The 27,200-nt window shown below is 38.9% G+C and overlaps 1 protein-coding gene across 2 annotated transcripts in view; it reads left to right on the top strand.

Annotated features, from left to right (window-relative positions):
- The window catches only part of MSH3 (mutS homolog 3), a 211,883-nt gene that overhangs the window by 75,150 nt on the left and 109,533 nt on the right, over positions 1–27,200 (top strand). For both annotated transcript variants that reach the window (XM_053587488.1, XM_053587499.1), the window contains 2 exons: positions 4,869–4,953; positions 8,026–8,135. In XM_053587488.1, coding sequence (XP_053443463.1) covers positions 4,869–4,953; positions 8,026–8,135 — 195 coding nt within the window. The remainder of the gene's footprint in view (positions 1–4,868; positions 4,954–8,025; positions 8,136–27,200) is intronic.

The following is a 27,200-nucleotide window of genomic DNA, read 5'->3' as shown; positions in this document are numbered from 1 at the left end:
TTTATAGGATTATTAGACCCTGTTCACGTGCGGGTTTAAGCAGCTGAGCAGCATTTCTGAATAGTCCACACACTTAAATACCACTGATTTCACCAGTGAAAAATTATTTCTCATACCTCTTCTTTAATTTTTTTTTTTGGTAACTTCATCAGAATTTTATTTTTATTTACCTTTTTTCCGATTAGAATGAGGGTACAAATGATTAGATTACAGTTCACATTTGTTAGGCAAAGTTTAAGTTGTAGTTGAGCCTTTACTAGGGATGCGCTGGACCCACTCCCATTGTGCCCGTAGGTGAGAACTTAACAGTCCCCCTCTTCCTCCTGTTCACTTTCCCGCCTCTCCCCTCCCCACTTGAATTTCATTTTGGTTTTTTTTTCTATGTGGGTGTATAGTTGTTTATCTCTTGGTCTCATTTAGTATTGAGTACATTGGATACTTTTCCATTTTTGCGATACTTTACTAAGAATATTCTTCAACTCCATCCAGGTAAATACAGAAATATAAAGTCTCCATCTTTTTTTTTTTTTTTTTTTGCAGTTTTTGGCAGGGGCTGAGTTTGAACCTGCCACCTCCAGCATATGGGGCTGGCTCCCTACTCCTTTGAGCCACCGGTGCTACCCAAGTCTCTGTCTTTTTATGGCTGACTAGTATTCCATGGTATACATGTACCACAGTTCATTACTTCATTCATGTGTTGATGGGTGCTTCTCTGTTGTTGGTGGGAGACAAGAGTAGCTAGCTGGGGTGCTCAGGAAAGGCTACTGGATTGTGGTTTCTTACTTAATCTTTCTCTCATGCCAGCTGTTGTGGTCTGAATGTTTGCGCCCCCTCCCCCTAAAATTTATGTGTTAAAACCTAATCACCAATGTGGTATTAAGAGGTAGAGCCTTCAGGAGGTGATGAGGTCCTCCTTCAGGGCCTTCACGAATGGGATTAGTGCACTCATAAAAGAGGCTTGAGGGGTGATCTTAAGCAAAAAGAACAAATCTGGAGGCATTACATACCAGACTTTGAACTATACTACAAGGCTATAGTAACCCCAAAAAACATGGCATTGGTACAAAAATAGAGATTTGCACCAATGGGACAGAACCCAGATATAAAACCATCTACCTAAAACCCACTGATCTTTGACAAAGCAGACAACAACATACACTGGGGGAAAGTAGCCTTGTTCAATAAATGGTGCTGGGAAAATTGGATCTCTACATGTAGAATAATGAAACGGACATCTACCTCTCATTCTCATAAAAATTAATTCAAGATGGTAAAAGACTTGGATTTAAGAATTCCAGAGGAAAATGTAGGTAAAACTTTTCTAGACAGCATAAATGTTTGGATGAAATGGACTGCTTGTTTCTTTATTTTTCTTAAGCTATATATAGTTAATACTGAAAACAACTAATCATTTAGGCCAAAGACATGTTCATAATTAAAGAAAAGAAAAGAAAGTCATTAGCTTAGGTTAAGAATTGATGAAAAAGACCCTAAGGTAATTATGAGAACAATAAAAATTAATAAATGGGATTTGACTAAACTAAAAAGCATTGCACAGGTAAGGAAATCAACAGAACAAGTAGCCTACAGGATGGGAGACAATATTTGCAAGCTGCACATCTGAGAAAGGGCCAAAACCAGAGTTTACAAACTCAAGCAAATCAGCAAGAGAAAAACCCTATTAAAAAGTGGGCAAAAGACATGAACCGAAGCTTCTCAAAGGAAGAAAGACCAAATGGCCAATAAACATGAAAAAAGTCCTCAGTGCCACTAATCAAGGGAAATGCAAATTAAAATAACATTGGGATATCACCTTACCCGTATTTGAATGGCATTTATCAAAAAGTTTAAATACAGGGAGGCACCCGTAGCTCAGTGGGTAGGGCGCCAACCACATGCACCTAGGCTGGCGGGTTCGAATTTGGCCCAGGCCAGATAAACAACAATGACAACTGCAGTAACAACAGCAACAAAATAGCCCGGCGTTGTGGCGGGCACTTGTAGTCTCAGCTACTTGGGAGGCTGAGGCAAGAAAATCGCTCAAGCCCAGGAGTTTGAGGTTGCTGTGAGCTGTGACACCATGGCAGTCTACTGAGGGTGACATAGTGAGACTCTGTCTCCAAAAAAAAAAAAAGTTCAAGTGCAATAGATGCTGGTGTGAATGCAGAGAGACAGGAACTTTTATACACTGTTGATAGGACTGCAAATAAATAAAACTTCTATGAAAAACAGTATGGAGATTACTCAAAGAATTAAAAGTAGGCCTGCCATTCGCTCCAGCAGTCCCGCTGCTGGATATTCACCCAAGGGAAAGAGACTTCTCAACAAAAAGACATCTGTAGTCAAATGTTTATTTAGCAGCACAGTTCACAGTTGCAGACATGGGATCAACCTAAGTTCCTATCACCTCATGAATGTATGAATAAAATGGGGTATATGTATAACTTGGAGTACTACTCAGCCATAGAAAAAAAGAACTAATACCTTTTGCAACAATCTGGACAGAATTGGAGGCCATTCGCCTAAGTGAAGTGTCTCAAGAATGGAAAAACAAACACCACATGTACTCACTATTAACCTGGAGGTTACTGAGCACACATGTGCACAGAGGGAAGTAAAACTCAGTGGGAATCAAGCAGGGAGGAGGGACGGTGGGGAGGGGCAGAAACCGACTTAACAGGGACTGTGAACACTATTTGGGTGATAGGCACACCTTCTGCTGGGACTCAAGCATTAGAAAAGTGGCTCATGTAACCTAACTCATGGATGTGGTTAGTTAAATGGGTCAGGAATAGGGGAGTTAAAGGACTCATATCTAAACACATAGGTAGGCCCAGTGTGGTGGCTCACGCCTGTAATATTAGCACTCTGGGAGGCTGAGGCAAGAGGATCACTTGAGTCCAAGAGTTCGAGGTTGCTGTGAGCTATAATCCCCTGGCATTCTATGAGAGTGGCAAAGTGAGACTCTGTCTCACAGTAAAATAAATAAATAAATAAACACATAGATATGGCAGACATTTGTTGAGCGTCTTTCTGCTGGGCCTTACAGGTGCTACAAGATGAATTAATATATAATCTGCCTTCAAGTTACTTAGCTCTTTTAAAGTGAGTAGAAGTGCAATGTAAATTGCTTTAATACGAGATAAAGTTAACAGTTATAAGAGGGAAAGAACTGCACACACCTGCTGTCAAGTTTGGAGCGTTTCCCTCTGAAAATCATTAACAGGTTATCCTTTGAATGCTAGATCAAACATATCACACATAATTACACTGCCAAAGGACAGTGTTCAGTTATTAGTCAGCATTCCTAATACGTGTATTTCTCTTTTCCAGTGCTTTGAGGCCTTAATCAGGAGACATCATCTAGCACAGTGGTTCTCAACCTTCCTAATGCCTCCTAATGCCATGACCCTTTAATACAGTTCCTCATGTTGTGGTGACCCCCCAACCATAAAATTATTTTCGTTGCTACTTCATTAACTGTCATTTTCCTACTGTTATGAATCGTAATGTAAATATCTGATATGCAGGATGTATTTTCATTGTTACAAAGGGGCTGCGACCCACAGGTTGAGAACCGCTGATCTAGCAGGAAGGGGATGTCTGCATGAGTACAGCCTTTTCAGACTCTGATTTTAGTCTCTCCAGATTCCTGAGTGAGGACTTGTGTCCTAACTGCCTAGGGAAACTGAATTTTACTTAAATCTCATTATAGCCCTGGGAAGTGTGGTTAGGTTTAGAGTACATGCACTTATGCTTTCCTTCCATTAAATAGTTTAGTGACCTGCTGTTATATTTCTTGCCTTTAAAAATAAGCCATCACGTCTATAAATGCTGTCGAAGGGAAACATCTAAGACAGTGTTTTTCTACTGTTTTTATCTCATGGCACACTTGAACCTATAGCTGAAGTTCTGTGGCATACTTAAATTATATTGATAAAAAAAGAATATGCTTGCTGTGCTTTGAACTTTTTTCAGAAATAACTTAAGTAATCTTCAAAAAAAAATTTTTTTTTTTGTGGTATTGGGCCGGGGCTGGGTTTGAACCCGCCACCTCCGGCATATGGGACCGGCGCCCTACTCCTTGAGCCACAGGTGCCGCCCAATCTTCAAAAATTTTTGTAGCACATTGGTTGAAAATCACTGATCTCAGGCCTGACTGATGAGAAAAATTGAACTACTTCCTTAGTAATATATTGGTTAATAGTTCTTAACATGAATTAGAATTGTACTTTTATTAGACATGTTGCATCTCAATTCTTGAGTCTGTTTGAAATTAAACTTTTAATTTAGTTTTGTATAGTTACAGGGACAAAAGTAGAGACAAAAGTAGAGTGTGAATGCTTTAACTGAGTTTAAGGAAATAACTTTTGCTATCTTTTCAGTTTTATACTCACTGAACATTGGCCACCTTAATATGTGTTGTTAATTATAGAGTAAATAACATTTATTGCACATGTCAGAATATTGATTAAAGGGTTCATCAAGATCTCAATGCCAAAAAATAAAGAGGACAGTTTTAACCATCTTGGCATATTTTTCAAGCTAATTTGCATAGCTTTTCCTGAAGGTACCACCATTGCTCTGCCCATGTAAAATAAAAACAAAATGTTGTTTCCATTACTTACCTTTATCATTCTTATTTTTTGGTGTTGGAGTAACTATCCTTCTTTTTCATCAATATATTTAACAGCATCAGCTTTAATGGAACAGAGTATCCTCATGAATTTTTATTTTGCTCCTTTTGGTTTGATTTTCTATCAAAATGCTAATTTTTGTCATAATGTTACTGGAATGTTACTGGTTCCTAAATTTGTTTTTTATTTATGTACTTACATCTTGGCTAATTATATTTCATTCTTTTACAGGAATTTTAAACAGCTGTCAAGTGAAAAGGAGTTTATGACAATTAATGGAACAACATTAAGGAATCTGGAAATCCTACAGAATCAGGTCAGGCAATTGTAAGGACTAGTTGGTTCAAAATCCTTTTGCAAAAAAATTGATTACGATAGCAGTGTCTTTATAGGGGTGCTAGTGAAAATAGTGATCATGCCTCAGCTGACCACCCTGCAGCTCTCACTTTTTGGACAATGAATTAGATGTTACTTTGGGGAGGAGTGTTTGGGGAGCTATTAAACTGTTCTTTTTGATGTTTGAGGATTCTGACAATTTCTATATCCTTAATTCAATATCAAGTATTTCTTTGGAAAGGCATCATCTTTGAAAATTAATATGAAGTGAACTTTTTTTTGCCTGTTTGATTGTATTTTTCCTACATACCCATAGCTATTTGTTGAAATGTTTGCAGTCTTATTTCACTATCCAGCATGTAAAACAAGCTACTGAGATATTCAGTTAGACAGTGGGATGCACCATCGTTCACTTCACAGACTTTTAGCATTGTTTTTTATTGATCCATTAGGAAGATGATGATGACATTAAAATTATTGCTTTATTTATTAAATTATTTCCAAAGATAGGCCATTATATCGCAAAACTAATGTTACCGTAATGATGTCATAGAGATAAAAAAACAATTTGGGCGGTGCCTATGGCTCAATGGAGTAGGGCACTGGCCCCCATATGCCGGAGGTGGTGGGTTCAAACCCAGCCCAGGCCAAAAACTGCAAAAAAAAAGCAATTCCAACTTATTTGATTAAGTCGTAGAGAACCTGAACCATCTAAGTCAAATGGTTTATAGCTTTTCAGAAATATTTAGTACTGTTGCAAATTGAACACTGAATTTATTCTCCTGCCTCCTAGATATGTACGTTGTTAACTAGGTTCTCTTCCTTTGTTTCTCCCTCTGCCTATCTATCCTAGTATACTTGAGTCAGACTTATTTTTATGCAGTAACATTTTTATCTTGTCATTTTGCCATCCAGTAGCTGAGAATCTGTCCCGCAGCTCTCTCTCATCAACTCTATATCCATCCCCATGACAGTGAACAAGAAGTAGGAATCAAAGGGCATTTCGTGGTTGGAGAAGAGCCCCTAGTCAGCCCACAGACGTAGCCCTGGCATTCTGAGCTCTCCTGCGTCTGTGACAGTTTCCCTGTTCAGACACTGTGACGGTGCAGTCAGTTCTGAAATCAGATTCCTAAGGCAAAAATCATCTAGCTAGAGTCACATACCTCCATAATCCCTTCCATTATCAGGGCTTGGGCCATTGTCGAAACAGGAGATGAGAATTACCATCTTCTGCTTGTCTTCGCATCCCTGCTTTGGTCTCCCTTCCACAGAGCAGTGAGAAAAGCTGGGAGAGAGTGAGAGCAAAAGTGTGACATTGGACCGTGTTTCTTCCACCCCTCCCTCTCCCTGCTTCTCCAGTGCTGTCTGGTTATTGGAGCAGGCCAGGTAATTTCCTTCCATTGTCCTCCTCACCAGACGCTTTACTCCGGGCAGTCCTGTCCACTCTGGTCTCAGTGTACAGAGCTGTAGCTTTTCAGGCCCTTCTCCGTGGTCTTGGTCTTTGCATGTCCAGCCCCTCCTCAGAGGAGCCTTCCTGACTTCTGTGTCTTCTCTGTGTTCTCTGCATCGAACTCCCAAAGCCTGGGAGCGAATGTCCAGTGGCATTGCATCCTAGTTATGAGTCTCCACCTCCCCAAACTTAGGTATAAACACCCCAGGAGGTGCTCTGTAGGGAGCTTCTTACAGAGAAAAAGGAAAAACAAAAAATAAAAAACCTAGCTCAGGTGTAATACCAGTTCTGTGTCCCAAATAAAATTTAAATATCTGAGTAGACTTTGTAATACTATAAATCTTTGGTTAAAATTAACAGATGTCTACTTCATTATGAATTTTTTAGGACTCAACTTTTAAGTGGCAACGGTAAGCTTTTACTAGAGATTTAATAAAACAGACTAAAATAAAACCTGTAGGGGCAGGTAAAATTATGTGGGCTTTTTCACCCATGGTGCCACTGAAAGTTAAATGTTTTCCCTAAATAACCATAACTATACACAGTGATGTCATGATTATGGAACTGCTGTTTGGCACTTTGCCCTTTTATCCCAGGGGGACAATAGCAGCACAGGACCTTCCACTTGTGCTGACTTCTGATGTGCCTGCCTGCCGCTCTGAGCTGGGTAACATGGACTTTCCCTGCTTGTTCCCCAGCGGCTATGAGCTGAATAAAGGCATGTCACCTCTACCCTCAGGGCCTAAGTTACTCTGCGGTCTGTCTGAATCAGAACACTTGCATTATAAAACCCTTTCAGGGGGTTTCAGGATAAGTAAGGTACCCTGAGGGCAATGCAAGTTCATGTCTATCTCCAGTACTTTCTACTTGTTGAGTGTCTTCATGAGAACATTGGCCTCTAAGATAGTAACTTTGAGGCAGTAACTTTGAGTTCTACCAAAGGAAAACTTAATTATCTTTACTTCCCAAAGCAGAAAAGTATGCAATTATGTTTTTAAGATACTTAGGACAAACATGTATTTCAAAATAGCCTTCTGAATAATTTATCTTAGTTAACTGAAACCACACAGACTATCCCTTTTCTGTGTAAAATATCAATACTACTTTTCTTTTTCCTTTCCTTTCCTTTTCCTTCTTTCTTTCTTTTTTTTTTTTTTTGAGACAGAGTATTATTCTGTTGTCCTGAGTAGAGTGCAAGTGATCATCTTAGCTCACTGCACCCCCTGGGTTCAAGGGGTTCTCCTGCCTTCGCCTCCTGAGTAGCTGGGACAAGCACCTGCCACAATACCTGGCTAATTTTTCTATTTTTAGTAGTGATAGGGTCTTGCTCTTGTTCAGGCTGGTCTCAAACTCCAGAGCTGAAGTGATCCTCCTGACTCAGCCTCCCAGAGTTTGAGGATTATAGGATTACCATTCCTGGCCAAACTTTATTTTTATATGTATGTATTCATTCATCAGACATTAAATGAACATCTGTCATGAGCCATACATTGTGCTAGGCATATGTAGCATTTAAAACTGGACCAACGAGGGCTCATAAACAACTATTTGGCACAAATATAATTGTCTAGTTAATAAAACTTGTTTTATGGCCTTTCTTAGACTGATATGAAAACGAAAGGAAGTTTGCTTTGGGTTTTAGACCATACTAAAACTGCATTTGGAAGACGGAAATTAAAGAACTGGGTGACCCAGCCACTCCTAAAATTAAGGTAAAAAAAATTCTTAATTTGTGTTTAATCTGAAGTTGTAAAATTTTGAAATTAAAAGTATATTAACCACTATAAGACCAAGGTTACCATGGTTTATAAGAAGACAGTTTTAAATTGGAGAACACTGTATTTTGTAACTACCAATAGACTGCCTAATATCATGAGGATTTTTTTCCTTGTCCCCTAAAATGAGCCTGTTTGCAGATTGGAAGACATGGGTGTTGTCCAGGGATAGCAAGTTGTCCGGTTAGTTTGGGTCATCAGTAGTGTGAGCAAGTAGGGAAAGAGCATGCTGTAGGGATTGGCAGGTGTGCTTTGTGTGGGACTGTGAAGGTTAACTTGAGGAACTGATTCTGAGTAAGGGTGCAGGTTAAGTTAGCAAATTCATGGAAACTGAAAAGCAGCTGAGCCCCTGAGTGAAAGCAGCAAGAGCAGGATAGAGCAGGGCAGAGGGATTAGGTGTGAAACCCACTAGGAAGCTAGAATGAATAAATTAGCTTTCTCAGGAAGGGTCCGTGAGTCTAGTGTAGTGATTTTCACTGGTGTGGCGCAAGAAGATCTTAGGTGTGCTGCCAAAAATTTTAAAGATCACTAATTAAATTATTTTCAAAAGAAGTTCAAAGCACAGTATGTTTTTTTTTTTTTTTACTTTTTTTTGATCAGCATAATTTAAGTGTGCCACAGAAGTTTATAGGTTCAAGTGTGCTGTGAGATTAAAAACAAAAAAGAAAGTTGAAAAACACTGGTGTGGTGTCTAAAGCATAATGATTTCTAAACTTGCCTGCACATTGGAACCGTCTGGGAAGCTTCACAAAATACAGATGGCTGTGTCAAATCCCCAGAGATTGTGTTTAACTGGTCTTGAGGTGGATTGAAATTTTTTGAAGTTTCCCAGATAATTCGGATATGCAGATAAATTTGGTGGCTCTCACTGAGCACAGTGCCTGGTATTTAGTAGGAGCCCAGTTGATGTTTATTGAATAAATCCTATTATGTATTGAGCTCTTCCACTGTACCAGTATTTAATACTCAAACTCACCCTCTGAGGTGGGTCCTTGAAATGAGGAAACAGATTCAGAGAGCTTCAGTGCCTTGCTCAGTGTCTCACAGCTGGTAGGGGTAAAGCCCAGGTTTTAAGCCAGCACTGAGCCCAGAGGCTGAGTGGATACTAGCGGCCAGAGAGAACGTGGCCTGGTGGGTAGAGAACTGCTGTGTGTTGGCTCTGTCTACTGAGTGAGTCAGTCTCACTAATCCCCGGTGCTCTCACTTTTGAAACGGTAAACCATGTCATCACAGGGTTGCTGTAAGAAATAAAACGTTCAGCTCTTCATCTCACATCAGGCAGTTAGCCTGCAGCTTTGTAAGCACTGCCTGTTCTAAAGAGGCTACAGCTAAGTGGATGGTATTATTGGCCCTATTTTACTCTGTGATTGATAAATAGTCACTGTCTTCAAGAAAGGATAGCAGATGTGGTTGTCAGTGTTGTTAATACACTTTAAGACAACTGTTTTGATGATGAGTACTGAATCATTTCAAATTTAGTACGTCACTTTAATGGGAACGTGACAAGAAATCCTGACAATGGAAATATCTCCTTTAGTTCTATATTCAGATGAGATAAGGAGACATTGCAGAGCAAACGCAGACAGACAAGATGGCTTTCTGTGGATATTCTGGGACAGCAGTGTAAGGGACACAGCTCAAGGAAAGACATCTACCTAAATAGCCATTGCGGTTTTTGTGTGTTATTTGGTTGGTTGAAACATTCAGTATAAACAGACTCACTAGCAGTCTTTTTCACATAAATAAAAATTTTTATTTCTAATGCTAAATTTCCATTCTTGTGTGTGATGAGTATTAATTTCAGATAAATTTAGTAGACCACGTTGTCTGCTCTTACAGGCTGAATCACATATTCCTTGGATCCTACCTTCCCAGAAAGGCTGAGAGAAAATATGCTAGGCAGTGAACCACGAATGTTTCCAAGTATGAACTTTCCACTGCCCTACCATTGACATTAGCCAAAAACAAACACACAAACTACTTTGTCATTTTTGCTTTAGGTCATGATTTTAAAACTTTTATTCTCCTAATCTATTAAAATCTACTTCAGAAGAATTCCACTTAAATCTATTTTTTTCTTTCCTTTTTTTTTTTTTTTTTTTTGGTGAAATAAGTTCTCACTGTTTTACCTGGGCTAGGGTACAGTGACTTCATCAGAGGTTGGCATCACCTATTACAAACAATTATCTAGAGACAATGTGCTGACTAGTCAGTGGCTCCGCTCGGCTGTGTATTATATTTGCAGTCATGCCCTGCAGGGTGACATTTGGTTGCAGTTGCCTGCTGAACAGGTGTGTAGCCTGGGAATAAGGGACTATCCTACACAGCCTAGCTGTGCAGGAGACTGTACCATCTAGGCTTGTGTAAGTGCGTTCTGTGGTCCCACAATTATGATACCACCTAACAGTGTGTTTCTTAGAACATAACCCTGTGGTTGAGTTCTGACAGTATTGTTCTTTGCACTGACATAAGTGAAGAACTGATGTTGATTGTATCATTGGTTCCTCTAGGCCAGTGGTTCTCAACCTGTGGGTCGTGACCCCTTTGTAACAATGAAAACAGATGGTGGCATTAGGAAGGTTGAGACCCACTGCTCTAGCCTAATTATTCTGTCTTTGGCATTAACAGCTGAAGATTGTGTAGGGTCTGGTTTTCTTCTACAATGAGATTGTAGAACTTGTAATAGTTGATGAGGGAGTTTAGCAAGATAATACAGATCTCTCCAAGTTCTGCAAGACCTCATTATTTGTCAGTCATCTGTGAATCCTCTTAAATCCCTCTAGTTCTTCTTTATTTTGTTTAGCCTATTCTAGCTCTTGGGGCAATCACAAAGTTAATAAATCTAGGAACAGGTACCAAGTTTCAAGGGATTTTCCACACCCCATCACCTTTCATTTTATAAAATACCCTTTTTCGTGTAGAATATTACTAAAAAAAATTAAACAAAAAGAAATTGAGTTTCTTTCATGGGCTCCTTCTCTTCTACCTGTATCTGATATATATATATATATATATATATGTATATGTGTTTTTTTTTTAATTTAAAGAAGTTTTTTAAGTTTTTAATTTTATTTTAATAGACAAATAGTAATTATATATATTTATGGGGTACGGTGTGATGTTTCTTGGCATGTATATATTATAGAACATTCATATTAGGGAAATTAACATATCCATCACCTCAAATATTTATTCTTTGTGTTGAGGGCATTTAAAATCCTCTTTTAGCTATTTGACATTATACAGCATTATTAATGATAGTCACCATGGGCCAGACGTGGTGGCTCATGCCTGTCTTCCTAGCACTCTGGGAGGCCCAGGTGGGTGGACTGCTTGAGCTCACAGGTTCAAGACCAGACTGAGCAAAAGTGAGACCCTATCTCTATTAAAAATAGAAAAACTGAGGCAAGAGGATTGTTTGAGCCCAAGAGTTGGAGGTTGCTGTGAGCTGTGACACCACGGCACTCTACCTAGGGCAACAGCTTGAGACTCTGTTTCAAAAAAAAAAAAGATAGTCACCATGCTATGCAGTAGATCACCTGAACGTTCTTCCTGTTGCCCTGAAGCATTGTGCCCTTTGACCAGCATCTCCCCTTTCCCTTCCTACCCTCTCCCCAAACTTCTGGTAAGCCCCATTCTACTCTCTGCATCTATGTGTCTGGCTGTTTTAGAGTCCACATGCACATATAAGTGAGATCATATAATAGTTCTCTGAGTCTGGCTTATTTCTTTTTTTTTTTTTTTAGACTTTATTATTACTATTTTTTAATTGTTAAATCATAGCTGTGTACATTAGTGCAATCAAGGGATACAATGTGCTGGTTTCATATACAATCTGAAATATTCTCATCAAACTGTTCAACGTAGCCTTCATGGCATTTTCTTAGTTATTGTATATAGACAATGTATTCTACATTTAGTAAGTTTCGCCTGTACCCATTCTAAGATGCACTGTAGGTGTGGCCCACCTATTACCCTCCCTCCACCCTAACCTCCCCCCTCCCTTCCCCTCCCTTGGCCCTTTCCCCATATTCTTGTGCTATAGTTGGGTTATAGCCTTCATGTGAAAGCTATAAATTAGCTTCATAGTAGGGTTGAGTACATTGGATACTTTTTCTTCCATTCCTGAGATACTTTGCTAAGAAGAATATGTTCCAGCTCCATCCCTGTAAACATGAAAGAGGTAAAGTCTCCATCTTTCTTTAAGGCTGCAGAATATTCCATGGTATACATGTACCACAATTTGCTAGTGCATTCGTGGGTCGATGGGCACTTGGGCTTCTTCCATGACTTAGCAATTATGAATTGGGCTGCAATAAACATTCTGGTACAGATGTCTTTGTTATATTGTGATTTTTGGTCTTCTGGGTATAAACCTAGTAAAAGAATTATAGGATCGAATGGCAGGTCTATTTTTAGATCTCTAAGTGTTCTCCTAACATCCTTCCAAAAGGAACATATTAGTGTGCATTCCCACCAGCAATGTAGAAGTGTGCCCTTTTCTCCACATCCATGCCAACATCTCTGGTTTTGGATTTTGTTACATGGGCTACTCTTACTGGGGTTAGGTGATATCTCAAAGTAGTTTTGATTTACATTTTTCTGATGATTAAAGATGATGAGCTTTTTTTCATGTGTCTGTAGATTGCGCATCTGTCTTCCTTAGAGAAGTTTCTCTTCAAGTCCTTTGCCCACCCTGAGATGGGATCACGTGTTCTTTTCTTGCTAATATGTTTGAGTTCTCTGTGGATTCTGGTTATTAAACCTTTATCGGAGGTATAACCTGCAAATATTTTCTCCCATTCTGAGGGTGGTCTGCTTGCTTTACTTACTATGTTCTTGGCTGTGCAGAAGCTTTTTCCTTTGATCAGGTCCCAGTAATGTATTTTTGATACTGCTTCAATTGCCTGGGGAGTCCTCCTCATAAAATATTCACCCAGGCCGATTCCTTCAAGAGTTTTCCCTACACTTTCTTCAAGTATTTTTATAGTTTCATGTCTTAAGTTTAAATCTTTTATCCAGTGAGAATCTATCTTAGTTAATGGTGAAGGGTGTAGGTCCAGTTTCAGTCTTTTACGGATGGCCAGCCAGTTACCCAGCACCATTTGTTAAATAGGGAACCTTTTCCCCACTGAATGTTTTCAATTGGCTTGTCAAAGATCAAATAACAGTAAGTAGATGGATTCATCTCTTGGTTCTCTATTCTGTTGCAGACATGTACTTCTCTGTTTTTGTGCTAGTACCATGCTGTTTTGATCACTATCGATTTATAGTACAGTCTCAGGTCTGGTAGCGTGATTCCTCCTGCTTTGTTTTTATTTCTGAGTAATGTTTTGGCTATTCGAGGTTTTTTCTGATTCCATATAAAATGAAGTATTATTTTTTCAAGATTTTTAAAATATGACAATGGAGCTTTAATAGGAATTGCATTAAAATTATATATTGCTTTGGGTAGTATAGACATTTTAACAATAATGTTGATTCTTCCCAGTCATGAGCATGGTATGTTTTTCCATTTGTTAACATCCTCAGCTATTTCTTTTCTTAAAGTTTCATAGTTCTCTTTGTAGAGACCTTTCACGTCCTTTGTTAGGTGTACTCCCAAATATTGAAAGGAATAGAGTCCTTGACTGTTTTTTCGGCTTGATTGTTGTTGGTATATATAAAGGCTACAGATTTATGCGTGTTGATTTTGTAGCCTGAGACATTGCTGTATTCCTTGATCACTTCTAAAAGTTTTGTAGTAGAATCCCTAGTGTTTTCCAGATATATGATCATGTCATCTGTGAAGAGTGAAAGTTTGATCTCTTCTGACCTTATGTGGATACCCTTGATCGCCTTTTCTTCCCTAATTGCAGTGGCTAAAACTTCCATTACAATGTTAAAGAGCAATGTAGACAATGGGCAACCTTGCCTCGTTCCTGATCTAAGTGGAAATGATTTCAATTTAACTCCATTCAATACGATATTGGCTGTGGGTTTGCTGTGGATGGCCTCTATGAGTTTAAGAAATGTCCCTTCTATACCAATTTTCTTAAGTGTTCTGATTATGAAGGGATGCTGGATATTATCAAAAGCTTTTTCTGCGTCAATTGAGAGAATCATATGGTCTTTATATTTTAGTTTGTTTATGTACTAAATTACCTTTATAGATTTACGTATATTGAACCAGCCTTGAGAGCCTGGGATAAATCCCACTTGGTCGTGGTGTATAATTTTTTTGATGTGTTGTTGGATTCTGTTTGTTAGGATCTTATTGAGTATTTTAGCATCAATATTCATTAGTCATATTGGTCTATAATTTTCTTTTCTCGTTGGGTCTTTCCCTGGTTTGGGGATCGTAGAATGTGTTGGGTAGTATTCCTTCTTTTTCTATATTTTGGAAGAGGTTTAGTAATGTAGGTACTAGTTCCTCTTTAAAGGTTTGGTAGAATTCTGACGTAACACCATCTGGTCCTGGGCTTTTCTTTTTAGGGAGATTTTGTATAGTTGATGCTATTTCAGAACTTGATATAGGCCTGTTCAACATTTCCACTTCATTCTGGCTAAGTCTTGGTAAGTGATGCACTTCCAGGTATTGGTCCATTTCTTTCAGATTTTCATGTTTCTGAGAGTAAAGTTTCTTGTAATATTCGTTAAGGATGTTTTGAATTTCTGAGGGGTCTGTTATTTCATCTTTACCATTTCTGATTGATAAAATTAGAGATTTTACTCTTTTTTTCCTGGTTAGGTTGGCCAAAGGTTTATCTATATTATTGATCTTTTAAAAAAAACCAACTTTTGGATTTATTGATCTGTTGTATAATTCTTTTGTTTTCAATTTCATTTAATTCTGCTCTGATTTTGGTTATTTCTTTTCTTCTGCTGGGTTTGGGGTTGGAGTGTTCTTCCTTCTCCAGTTGCTAGACATATCTCATTAAGTTATTAACTTCCTCTCTTTCCATTTTCTTGAGGAAGGCTTGCAGTGCTATAAATTTCCCTCTTAGGACTGCCTTTGCAGTATCCCAGAGGTTCTGATGATTCGTGTCTTGGTTGATGTTTTGTTCCAAAAATTTGGTGATTTCCTTCTTAATCTCATCTATAACCCATCGGTTCTTCATCATAAGGTTATGTAGCTTCCATGTTTTTGTATGGGTATGCAGGTTCCTGTTGTTATTGAGTTCAACTTTTATTCCATGATGATCTGAGAAGATGCGAGGAATAATTTCTGTTTTTTTAGATTTGCTTAGGTTAGATTTGTGGTCTAGGATGTGGTCAATTTTGGAGGATGTTCTGTGGGCTGATGAGAAGAATGTGTATTCAGTTTTGTTGGGATGAAATGTTCTGTAGATGTCTGTTACGTCCAGATGTTGAATGGTTAAGTTTAAATCTAAAATTTCTTTGCTTAGCTTCTTTTTGGAGGATCTATCCAGCACTGCTGAAGGGGTGTTAAAATCTCCAACTACTATGGAACTGGAGGAAATCAATTGCTCATGTCTGTTAGAGTTTCTTTTATAAATTGAGGTGCATCGTGGTTGGGTGCATAAATATTAATAATTGAAATCTCATCACATTGAGTATTACCTTTAACAAATATGAAGTGTCCATCTTTATCCTTCCTTATTTCGGTTGGTTTAAAGCCTATTGCGTCTGCAAATAGGATTGCAATGCCTGCTTTATTCTGCTTTCTATTTGTCTGGAGTATAGATGACCATTCCTTCACCTTGAGCCTATATTTGTCTTTTAATGTAAGATGCGATTCTTGTATGCAGCAGATATCTGGCTTGAGTTTTTGTATCTGGTCAGCCAACCTGTGCCTCTTTAGAGGACAATTTAAACCATTCACATTAATTGAGAATATTGATAAGCCTTTCGAGAGTCCGGCAGACATTTTTAATCCTTTTGCGACTGTGGAAGTTGGTATTTGATCAAAATTTTCTGGGTGGGTTTACTTTTGTGATGGAGGATTACGTTGGTCTTTATGGAGGATAGGTCTGAGAATATCCTGGAGAGGTGGTTTAGTTATGGCAAATTTCTTCAACATGTGAATGTCATTAAAGTATTTAATTTCTCTATCACAAATGAAACTCAGTTTAGCTGGGTACAGGATCTTGAGTTGAAAGTTATTTTGTTTTAGGAGATTAAAAGTCGATGACCATTCTCTTCCAGCTTGAAAGGTTTCAGCAGAGAGATCTGCAGTTATTCTAATATTCTTCCCCTTGTAGGTGATGGTTTTCTTTCGTCTGGCTGCTTTCGGAATTTTCTCCTTCATATTAACTTCAGGGAAATTGATTATGATGTGTCTGGGGGATGTCTTATTTGGGTTGAGTCATGCTGGAGTTCTGCAATTGTCTGCTATCTGAATTTCAGAATCTCTTGGCATGTCTGGAATGTTCTCTTTCATAATCTTATGGAGAGGAGACTCTGTGCCTTGTGAAGCCACTTTGTCGCTTTTGGGGATCCCTATAAGACGAATATTGGTTTTCTTCGAATTATTCCAGAGCTCTCTGAGAGAGTGATCTGTTTTTGCCCTCCATTTCTCTTCCTCTTTGATAGTTTGGGAACATTCGAAAGCTTTGTCTTCAGTGTCAGAAATCCTTTCTTTTGCTTGTTCCATTCTGTTACTGAGGGATTCTACTGTGTTTCTCAGATCTTTGAGGGCTGCAGCTTCTTGTCTGAATTTGTCAAAATCTTTGGTCATTTCATCTTTGAATTTGTTGAATTCTTGAGATATCTTTTGGGTTACTGCTGGAATTCTAATTCGATCTTATTTGCTATCTAGATTCTGAATTCGATTTCTGACATGTGAGCTATTTGTTTGTGCATGGGATCTTGTGCTGTGTCTGCCCCATTGATCCTTGGGGGAGTTAATCTACTCTGATTATTCATATTGCCAGAGTTTTTCCTTTGATTTCACCTCATGATTGTTTTTCACCATTGCCTCTGGGTGGGGAGGTGTCTCTCATCAGAGAGGTGTCAATCCTCAGAGTTGGGGAGGTGTCTCTCCAAGATTAGACCCCAGCGGGATTACTGTGTTGGTGCTGAATCTTTGTAGGGAGTGACCCTGTGTAACTCCCCTGGGGCTGCCCCAGCCAGGGAGTTGTGGTTGTGGGAGCTGCTCTGGAGTGTGACACACCTGGATCCAGCAACAGGGCGGGGGGTGGTGCACACGGTCCTGATAGTACCTGGCACCCAGTGTGTGTCTGGCTTATTTCACGTGGTATAATGTCCTCCAGGTTCATCCATCTCATTGAAAATGGCAGAATGTCCTGCTTTTTAAAAAAAAATGTTCGATAGAATATTTATTTATTTCATTGTTTCAGGTTAATCGAGGGTACAAAGAGCCAGGTCACGATATTTGCATTCATCAGGCAAAGTCCTACCTATAATTGTGTCCTGCCCCCCAGGAGGTTCGCCATACACCCTGACATTGTGCCCATTAACTGGGAGCACACCCATCCGCCTCCCTTGTTTTGTTTTGTTTTGTTTTGTTTTGTTTTTTAAAGACTGAATAGTATTTCATGGTTTACATATCACATTTTAAATCCAGTTGTGCGTTAGTGGGCACTTCAGTTGTTTCTGTGTCTTGGCTGTCATGGATAATGCTGCAGTGGACATGGATGTGCAAATGTCTCTTTGACATACTGATTTCAATTCCTTTGGACATATACATACCCTTTGCATGTGAGGTGACATCTCATTGTGGCTCGAATTTGTATTTCTTTAAATAGAGATGTTGAACATGTTTTCTTACAATTTTTGGCCATTTTTACATCTTCTAGGAATGTCTGTTCAGGTCCTTTGCCTGTTTTCCAGTAGGGTTATTTGTTTCTTAGTATTGCATAGGTTGAGCTCCCTATGTATCTTGTATGTTAGCCCTTTATCCAATGTATGATTGCAGATATTTTTCTCCCAGTTGGTGGCTTGTCTCTTCACCTTGTTAATTGTACAGGAGATTTTTAGTTCAATGTAACCCTGTTTTTGTGTTTTTCCTTTTGTTGCCTGTGCTTTGGCTCCCAAAGCCTTTTTTCATCTTGTGGTCTTTGCACTTGGAATATTCTTCCTTTCTCTTCAGTCCTTATAGGTTAACTGCTTATCCTTTAGGACTCAGCTTGAAGTGTTATGTCTTCAAAGAGGTTTCCTCTGACCTCCTAATCTAATAAATTACTTTTCCTTTTCTCGTTCTTTGATGAAATATAGGACTTATAATTGGTATTTGTGTTTACTTACTGCCCATCTCTTTCATTATCTGTATAAAGGGTCTTCAAAAAGTTCATGGAAAATGAGTATCAAGTAAAAATTACACATAGATTTCAAAAATATTTTGGATCAAAATAACTTTATACTAACTTTTTGTAACATGTGTGAACAGGATCTAGTATGAGGTGAAGGAAAAGGTATCAGTTTGAAAAGAACCCTTATGAATTCTACTAAAATTGAAACAAAAACAAACATCAAATTTATGATGAAGCTGGGAAGGAAGAATGGTGAAAGCACGGAAGCTAAATGAAAAGTTGAGGGGTGCAATGCCCCAAAGAAATCAGCAGTTTACAAATGGGTAACTTGTTTTAGGAAGAGACAAGATGATGTTGAAGATGAAGCCTGTCGTGGGAGATGATCCGTGTCAGTTTTCAAGGAAAAAGTTCACTTTGTTCAGTCCCTAATGGGAGAGGATCGATGTTTAATGGCACAAACAATAGCCAGCGCCATAGGTGTCTCAACTGGTTTAGCTTACACAATTCTGACAGAAAAATTAAAGCTAAGCAAACTTTCTACTCAAAACCCTTGTGCCCAGATGAGCTAGACAAGGGCAGAGCTTTCCAAGTGGGAGAAACTGGAATAGGAGGCGAGACATGGCTTTACCAGAGTGATCCTGAAGACAAAACACAATCCATTTAGTCCTTTGCTCTGGACTGGGCAGCTTTTGCTCTACCGCATCACAAGAAGAGGAAGTGGTGCAGTCGGAGCAAAAGATGCCCAGTCTAAAGCAAAGGTCATGGCAATAGTTTTTTGGGATGCTCAAGGCAGTTTGCTTGTTGACTTTCTGGAGGGCTAAAAACAATAACATTTGCTTATTATGAATGAAAGTGTTTTGAGAAAGTTAGCTAAAGCGTTAGCAGAAAAACACCCAGGAAGCTGTTTTTCACTATGACAATTGTTTCTGCTCATTCCTTTCATCTAATGAGGACAATTTTATGAGAGTTTCAATGGGAAATCTTTAGGCAACCACCTTACTATTCTGATTCAGCTTCTTCTAACATCTTTTTAATTTCCTAATCTTAAAAAATTTTTAGAGAGCACCTATTTTTCTTCAGTTAATAATGTAAAAAGATGGCATTGATGTGGTCAAATTCCTAGGATTCTCAGCTTTTTAGGGATAGGCTAACTGGCTGGAATTATCACTTACAAAAGTGCTTTAAACTTATAGAGTTTCTATAGAGAAGTAAAATTTGTGTGTCTTAATTTTTATCTTTTAGTTTTTCCATGTACTTCTCGAAGTTGCCTCATGTTTATAGCAAGCGTTCAATTCACATTTATGGAATGAGTGATTAAAAAGAGTGAATCTCTGGGCGGCGTCTGTGGCTCAAAGGGGTAGGACGCCGGCCCCGTATGCCGGAGTTGGTGGGTTCAAACCCAGCCCTGGCCAGAAACTGCAAAAAAAAAAAAAAAAAAGAGTGAATCTCATTGGGTATAATGGCACATGCTTGTAATACTAGCACTCTGGAAGGCAGAGGCAGGAGGGTCTCTTGAGCTCAGGAGTTCAAGAGCAGCCTGAGCAAAAGTGACACCCTATCTCTACTACTAAAAATAGAAAAATTAGCCAGGTGTTGTGGGGGACACCTATAGTCCTAGCTACTTGGGAGGCTGAGGGAGGAGGATCATTGGAGCCCAGAAATTTGAGGTTGCTGTGAGCTCAGTTGACGCCATAGCACTCTAGTCTGGGCAAAAGAGTAAGACTATCTCCAGGGAAAAGAAGTAAAATTTTCTAGACCCAACACGTGTCTCCTTTGAGGATTCCTTCCTATTTTTTTCCTCTCTCTGGAAGATTAACTCTCTTGATTTTCATCCCCTTCTTACCCTCCACCCCTACCACACACACAGTCTGCCTTAAGGACTGTGTCTCGTGGTGTTTTAAAAACAGTGATCAATAAATTATGAACAAATGAATAAATTTGGAAATCTCTAGGTTTCCAAATAGGCTCTGAAAATTGAGGCACGCTTCTGTAAGGTGTCTATTTTTCTGAAACAATTGATTTTAAAAGAACTTTAGAAGAGAAATTTTCCTATATATATGTACGATTGCTTCCTTGTTTGGGGGCTACCCAATTGGTTGGCAAAAGTAATTTCTCCCCTTTTAGTAGACTAATTAATGGCTTGGCCAACTATGAAAACTGTGTGCTTACAACTGGAAGAGATGGTGTGGCAACATCTTGCTCTCTGGCTGAATCTCTAGTAGAATTACAAAAGCTAGCAGTTACTGAAAGAAAGTCTTGTAACTCAGTAAGGGAGCCAGGCAGGCTGGGCTACAGAAAGGTGCTGTCTTCCATATTTAGGCTTAGATAGTTTTGAGTATCTTGTGAAAGGTCCAGCTTACAACTCTAAACACATCTGAAGTGGAATTTACTTAGTAATATTGAGTGGCACTGTGACTTTCCTACAGCTCTTTAAAGCTATACTTGCAGAATTTGAATTCCATAATGGGTAATTTACGTGGTGTATTAGTTTGTTAGGGCTGCTGTACCAGAATTCCACACACTGGGCAGCTCTAACAACAGAAATTTATTGTCTCACAGTTCTGGAGGCCAGAAGTGTGAGACTGAGGTGTCAGTAGGGTTGGCTCTTTCTGAGGCTGGTCAGGCAAAATCCGTTTCCTGCCTGTCTCCTAGCCACTGGTGGTTTGCTGGCAATCTTTGACTCTCCTTAGCTTGTACAAGCGTCTCCTTTCCCTGGTTCCCACGATGATCTCTCTGTGTACATGTTTCTTCAGATGGCATTCTTTTAATAGGGACCAGTCGTATTGGATTGCAGCCCACCCTACGTGACTTCATCTTAACTAACTACATCTGCAGTGACCCTGTTTCCAAATAAGTAGGAATTAGGACTTCAACATCAGTGGGAATTAGGACTTCAACATTATCTTTTTCGGGACATACAATTAAACCATATCAGGCTAAATTTTTCAAATTTTTCCTCCTTTTGACATAAGTAGATTGAATGTACACGTCTCTTGAATGGAAACAAGTGTTTTGATTATCATTTAAATGTTTTGCACTCATTCATCATCGGAAGTGAAATTGTCTAGAGCTATTGAGTTTGTAAATTGCAGATAAAAATCTGTGATTTTGTGCCTGTAGTGCAGTTCTCTGAAAATTACCCATTTTATCTTTGACAAACATCCTGGACTGTATCCAGGTGAAGTATTTATGCGAAGTGTTAGATTGATTTTAGTGATGAAAAACATGTTGCTGAAAGGTAGGATGGGGGCATAAAAAAGAAGGGAAAGAAGTATGTTAACAACATAAATTACAGATTAAAAAAGAATGTTTATAATAAATCAGTATATATAATATATTCACAAAAGAAAACTTGGGTTAAAAAATAAATGAAAATTTGGAGGAGAAAGGAGCCAGAGGTCCAGATATAAGATTTGAAGAAAGAGTAGTAGCCAGGTGTAGAATGAGGGAAGAGCTGATGTCTAAGAGGTGAGAAGTATTACTCTGAATGTTTCTACTTTGGAGAAGCCAAGGATCATGGGAGTGGACTGAAAATGGCAGGGTGGAAAGCTAATCTCTAACTGTGCTACATTTTTGACTTGTATTATCAGTACTAAGTTTTCAACTCTTCTTCAGAGATAGTTATTATTTCTGTTTTCTAGATGAAAAAAACTGAGACTTAGGTCATCCAAGCCAAGCACATAGGGGCCCATCTGGAAGCATAGTTTGTTTTGTTTTTGAGACAGAGCCTCACTTTGTTGCCCTGGATAGAGTGCCATGGCGTCATAGCTCACAGTAACCTCAAACTCTTGGACTCTAGTGATTCTTTTGCCTCAGCCTCCTGAGTAGCTGAGAGCGCCCACCATAATACCCCACTATTTTTAGAGACGGGGTCTCACTCTTAGGCTGGTCTCAAACTCTTGAGCTCAAATAATCCACCCGCCTCAGGCTCCCAGAGTGCTGGGATTGATTATAGGTATGAGCCACCACAACTGGCCTAGAAGCATAATTTTGGAAAATGACACTTCAACTTGAGTTCTGATTTCTTCACCCAATTGTGTCACTTTAGACAGTTTCTTTACCTGTAAATGGGAATTATAGTACCTACTCATACAAAGGATTGTTGTGAGGACAAGTGAGATAGTATACATAAAGGATTGGTGTGGACCCTGGCATCAATTTTTGATCAAGAAGATAGCTGTGGTCTTTGTAATACCAAAAAAAAAACTGGAAGCATCCTAGTTCTTGGTAGGGAAATGGAAAATTTTTATCTACTTATATCATATATTGGGATACTATGCAGTAGTTAACATGAATGACCTAAGTCTACCTGTGTCACCATGGATAAAGTACAAAGCAGAGACCAGCTAGAAGTTCCCAAGAGATGCAGGCAGGTAGCTTATTTTGTTCTTCATCAGGACCTTTAGTGAGATTTAGACCAGCTCAGATGACCGGCCGTGAATGGCAACTTTCATTTGGGCCGAGGAGGAGGAGTGCAGGAGATGATGAGGAGCGGGAGATGTGTATCTGTTCCTTCTGCCTCTTCCCGTGTTATCTCTCTCCATCTTTTTGCCATTATTAATGAGGATTTTCAGAATATGTCCCCTCAGAATGCTATGAGAGGGCTTCATTTTCTTTGGCTTTAATGCCATAAAATATCTCCCTATATGAAATAACTAGATAAAGTGAATAAAGTGTAACATCCTTTTACAACACAGCTGAGCTTGTTAAAAAAAAGAAAAAGAAGGGAAAAAACTCAGGGAACAGATTGAGAAAGCAGGTGGGAATGGAAGTAAATTGACTGTTGTGGTTATTCTTTGGGCCCTTGCAGATCTTGGTAGTTAAGAGGATTGAGTTTAACTGCCTCGTGGGAGACAGGAGACAAGGTCTTGGCTGCATTTAAGTTAGGGAGGCCTATAGTAATGAAAGACACTCAACCGAACTGTAATCTCAGGAGAGAGGTAACAAAGAGCCTATCTTGGTATAGGCTCATCAGGTGGAAAAGTTTCCAAGAATTTTTTTGTGTGTGTGTGTGTGTGTTTTTTTTTGGCTGAGGCTGGGTTTGAACCCATCACCTCCAGCATATGGGACTGGTACCCTATCCCTTTGAGCCACAGGCGCTGCCCGGAAAAGTTTCCAAGAATTGTTAACCATAGGTCCTTCCTCATAGGTTTATGGTTCTAACTTATACTATCTGTGAGGCCTGGCTATTCCTAAGCTGTGAAATTTGCTTAAAACAGTTTGACTGTACCTCAGGTAAATGTCAAATCACCAAGTTAAAAGAAATACAAAAGAGAATTAAAAATAAAATCATGGAACAAAAACCCATCAAAAAGTCTCAGATTAGAAAGGAACCACATACAGTTTTTAAAAACAGTGGGCGGATTAAGCAAGACTAAATTTAACAACTGAAATGCAAGTTAATATCTGAAGATATTACCTTGCATATGACACAGGCAGACAACATGATAGAAGATATAAGACATTGAAAGGTAAACCTAGAATCAGTTTTCCAGAAGAAAATGAAACTAGAATGGGAAGAGAGATGATATATTTTTTAATTTAATTTTTATTAAATCATAACTGTATACATTTATGGGGTACAATGTGATGATTTTATATACAATGTGGAATGCTTAAATCAAACTGATTAACATAACCATCACTTCACTTATTTATTTTTTGTGGTAAGACAATTATAATATACTCTTAGTTGTTTGGACATGTACCCTTGCATTGTGCACATTCGGCTAGATCTTGACAAATACCCTCCCTCCTCCCTCCACTTGCCTTCCCCCTCCCCTCCCCTTTCCCTCCTCTCTCGTCTTTCTGGACTATGTTTGTGTTTTACCATTCACACGAATGTGTAAGCGATGATATATTGGTTTCACAATAGTATTGAGTACGTCGGATACTTTTTTTCCATTCTTGAGATGCTTTACTGAGAAGAATATGTTCTAGCTCCATCTAGGTCAGCACTTCTCACCCTCTGGGTCGCAACCCACAGGAACTGTATTTATTAAAGGCTCACGGCATTAGGAAGGTTGAGAACCACTGATCTAGGTAAACGTAAAAGATGTAAGGAGAGACAATATTTAAAAAGATGATAAAGGATGAAAATTTCTTGTAATTCATAACAGATGTGAGTCCTCACAAAGCACAATGAATCCAGAGTGATTGAAAACAAACAGGAAATTCTCATTTTGCTAAATTTTAATGAAACTCAAACACTAAATTAGAGATAAAACTCTTACATAGAGATCAAAGGAAGATCTTTGAATGGTGCTTTGCACCCATGAAACAATGGAAGTTACATAACAGATTTGCTTTTTGGTTTCTCAAACTATTCTATATTTTTCTTCTTCCTTTTCTTCCTTTCTTTTCTTTTCTTCCTTCCTTTGCTTCTTTTTATTCCTTTCTTTCCTTCTTGTCAGAGTCTCAACTTTTGCCAGTGCTGGAATGCAGTGGTGTCATCACTGTTGACTGTAACTTCAAACTCCTAGGTTCAAATGATCCTCCTGTCTCAGCAGCTTCCCAGGTAGCAGTGACTACAGACATGTGCTACCATGGCTGGATAACTTTTCTAGTTTCTTTTGTAGAGATGGGGATCTTGCTGTGTTGCTCAGGCTAGTCCCAAACTCCTGGTGTTAAATGATCCTTTTGCCTCAGCCTAGCATCATAGGCATGAAGCACTGTACCCAGCTTTGTTCTATATTTCTTTTGCTGACTTCTTAATGGATTCAGAGTACTTATTCAGTTTTCCCCTGCTAGGTTTTGTGGCTATTATCTGTTATTTCTGTTAATTCTTAACTGTCTGGTTTCTTTTTGTGTTTGGTTGTCTTTGTTTTTGTACTGGTCAGAAACAACATTTTTAGGAATAACATGAGGGCTGGTGCCTTCAATAATATGAAGGTGTCTTCTCAGAGAGGATTTTTGTTTGCTTATGCCGGTTCCTATTGGCACACCAGCCTGGGACCATCTTAATTTAAGTTTAGTGTTTAAGATGTTTTAGTCCATCCAAGTGATGCTAAACAAAACTGTTAAGTTGACACTTACTCTGGGGCCAGCTCATTTTCACAGCAGGTTTTTCTGTTATGTCTCTTTAGCACAAAAGTAGCTTTGACTGCTGGGTTATTTCTGAGTTCTTGCTTTCTTTTAGATTTTAGTATAGTCATTAATTATCATTTTATTAATTCTTTGATGCTTTGATGAATATAGTTTTATGTTTCTTCTGGCTTTTAAAATTGTCCTCAGTGGGAGAGGTAATCTGGAAGTACCTATTTCTACTATTCCCAGACACAGAATTCATATTGGTGCTTTTTTCAAGAGCTCAGATTTGTTGCCTAACCTGATAATGAAGGGTAGCTGTCAGAAAATTATTCTATTTAATATTTTAAAGATGAATTATACTCTACTGACCGAAATGTTCCATTATCAGAACACAAGTAATAAAAATCCTTTAAAACTTTTTGGATGATTTGCGCTTTGCAGCAATGTAAATATTCAGAATAGTTCTTTAGAACATAATGTTATACATAAAACAATACTTTTCTTTCTTGATCTGCGCAGCTTTGAGTATATTTGTAGATCTCATCACCCAGCATGCTCCTTCCTTCCTCTCTCTCCCTTCCTCATCTAATCAGTCACAGCTCCTGCTAATTTTGCCTCCATAATCCTTCTTGACACTACATGCTTCTCTCCATTCCCATATCCTCTTCTCAAGTTCAGGCCTTCCGTTTGCTTTCCAGGACTTTTGAAACAGCTATCTAACGATCTTTCTGCTGCTGTTCTTATGGCCATAGAAACATAAGCCCTTGGAACCCATTGCCCCCAAGATAAAATCAGAACTTGTGTGCAGCCTGCATTGCTCACATGACCAGGCCCTAGATTACCGCTCCTGGCTCCTACTATCAAATTTTCACACCTTCCCCCTCCATCTCCCACTGATCTTTGACAGTCTCCACTCAGACAATAGGTTCCCCCAGGAAATCCTCCCTGACCCTAAAGCTGGGTTACTTTTCTTATATGTTCCCATTGTACTTTATCATCTTATGATATTGTTGCCATTAATTTATTTTTGAAGCGTTACTATTTGTCATCAGAGTATAAATTCTTTGTGAACTAACAAAGGTCTCTTGTTAACGCTAATAGCCACCTTTTACAATTGGTACTTTGTTAAGTACTCAGAAGCTGTTCATTGAATGAATGAATGAATGAATGGATGGTGTATATGAGAGACAAAGCCAGACAGGTGCAGGTGGTGATGCTTAGGTGCTAGGAAAGGGCTTAGGGTTCATGTTTCTAATAGAAGTTTATTTGGATAGTTGGTTTAGTCATGTCCCATGAACAGTGTGTTACCATCTGAATTTAATTTATTCTTTTTGTATCCTTTCTCTTTAAAGCACAGCTTTCAGTAAAAAAACAAACAAAAACCCCTCAGAAGTTTGCTTTTCTGCTTTTTCTCCCCAGATAACTTTGTTTGAATTAGAGCAGCATCTCCACACATAGCAACCAGCAGGTAGTGACTCCATCGGTGGCAATAGCTATGGGTCATACGCTGCATCTCTGAGTGACAGCCACACACAGTAAACACTCATACATCACCCAGTTATCTTCCAATGTGAAGGACTCTACTATTTCCACTGGTGTGCCATGAGAGGATGTTAGGTATGCCGAGAACATTTTTAAAGCCCAGTGACACCCACATTTAGTCCTGGGATCTCTGGTGGTAAAGAAGCATCTTTGTTAGCCCCAGGGCCTCATCCTTTTTGGTTGCTGTTGTTGGCATGTGGAGTGAAATGACTTAGGT

The sequence above is a fragment of the Nycticebus coucang genome, chromosome 1, assembly GCF_027406575.1.
Source record: "Nycticebus coucang isolate mNycCou1 chromosome 1, mNycCou1.pri, whole genome shotgun sequence".
In the NCBI taxonomy this organism is placed as follows: domain Eukaryota; kingdom Metazoa; phylum Chordata; class Mammalia; order Primates; family Lorisidae; genus Nycticebus; species Nycticebus coucang.
This window is presented reverse-complemented; position numbering and strand designations above follow the sequence as displayed.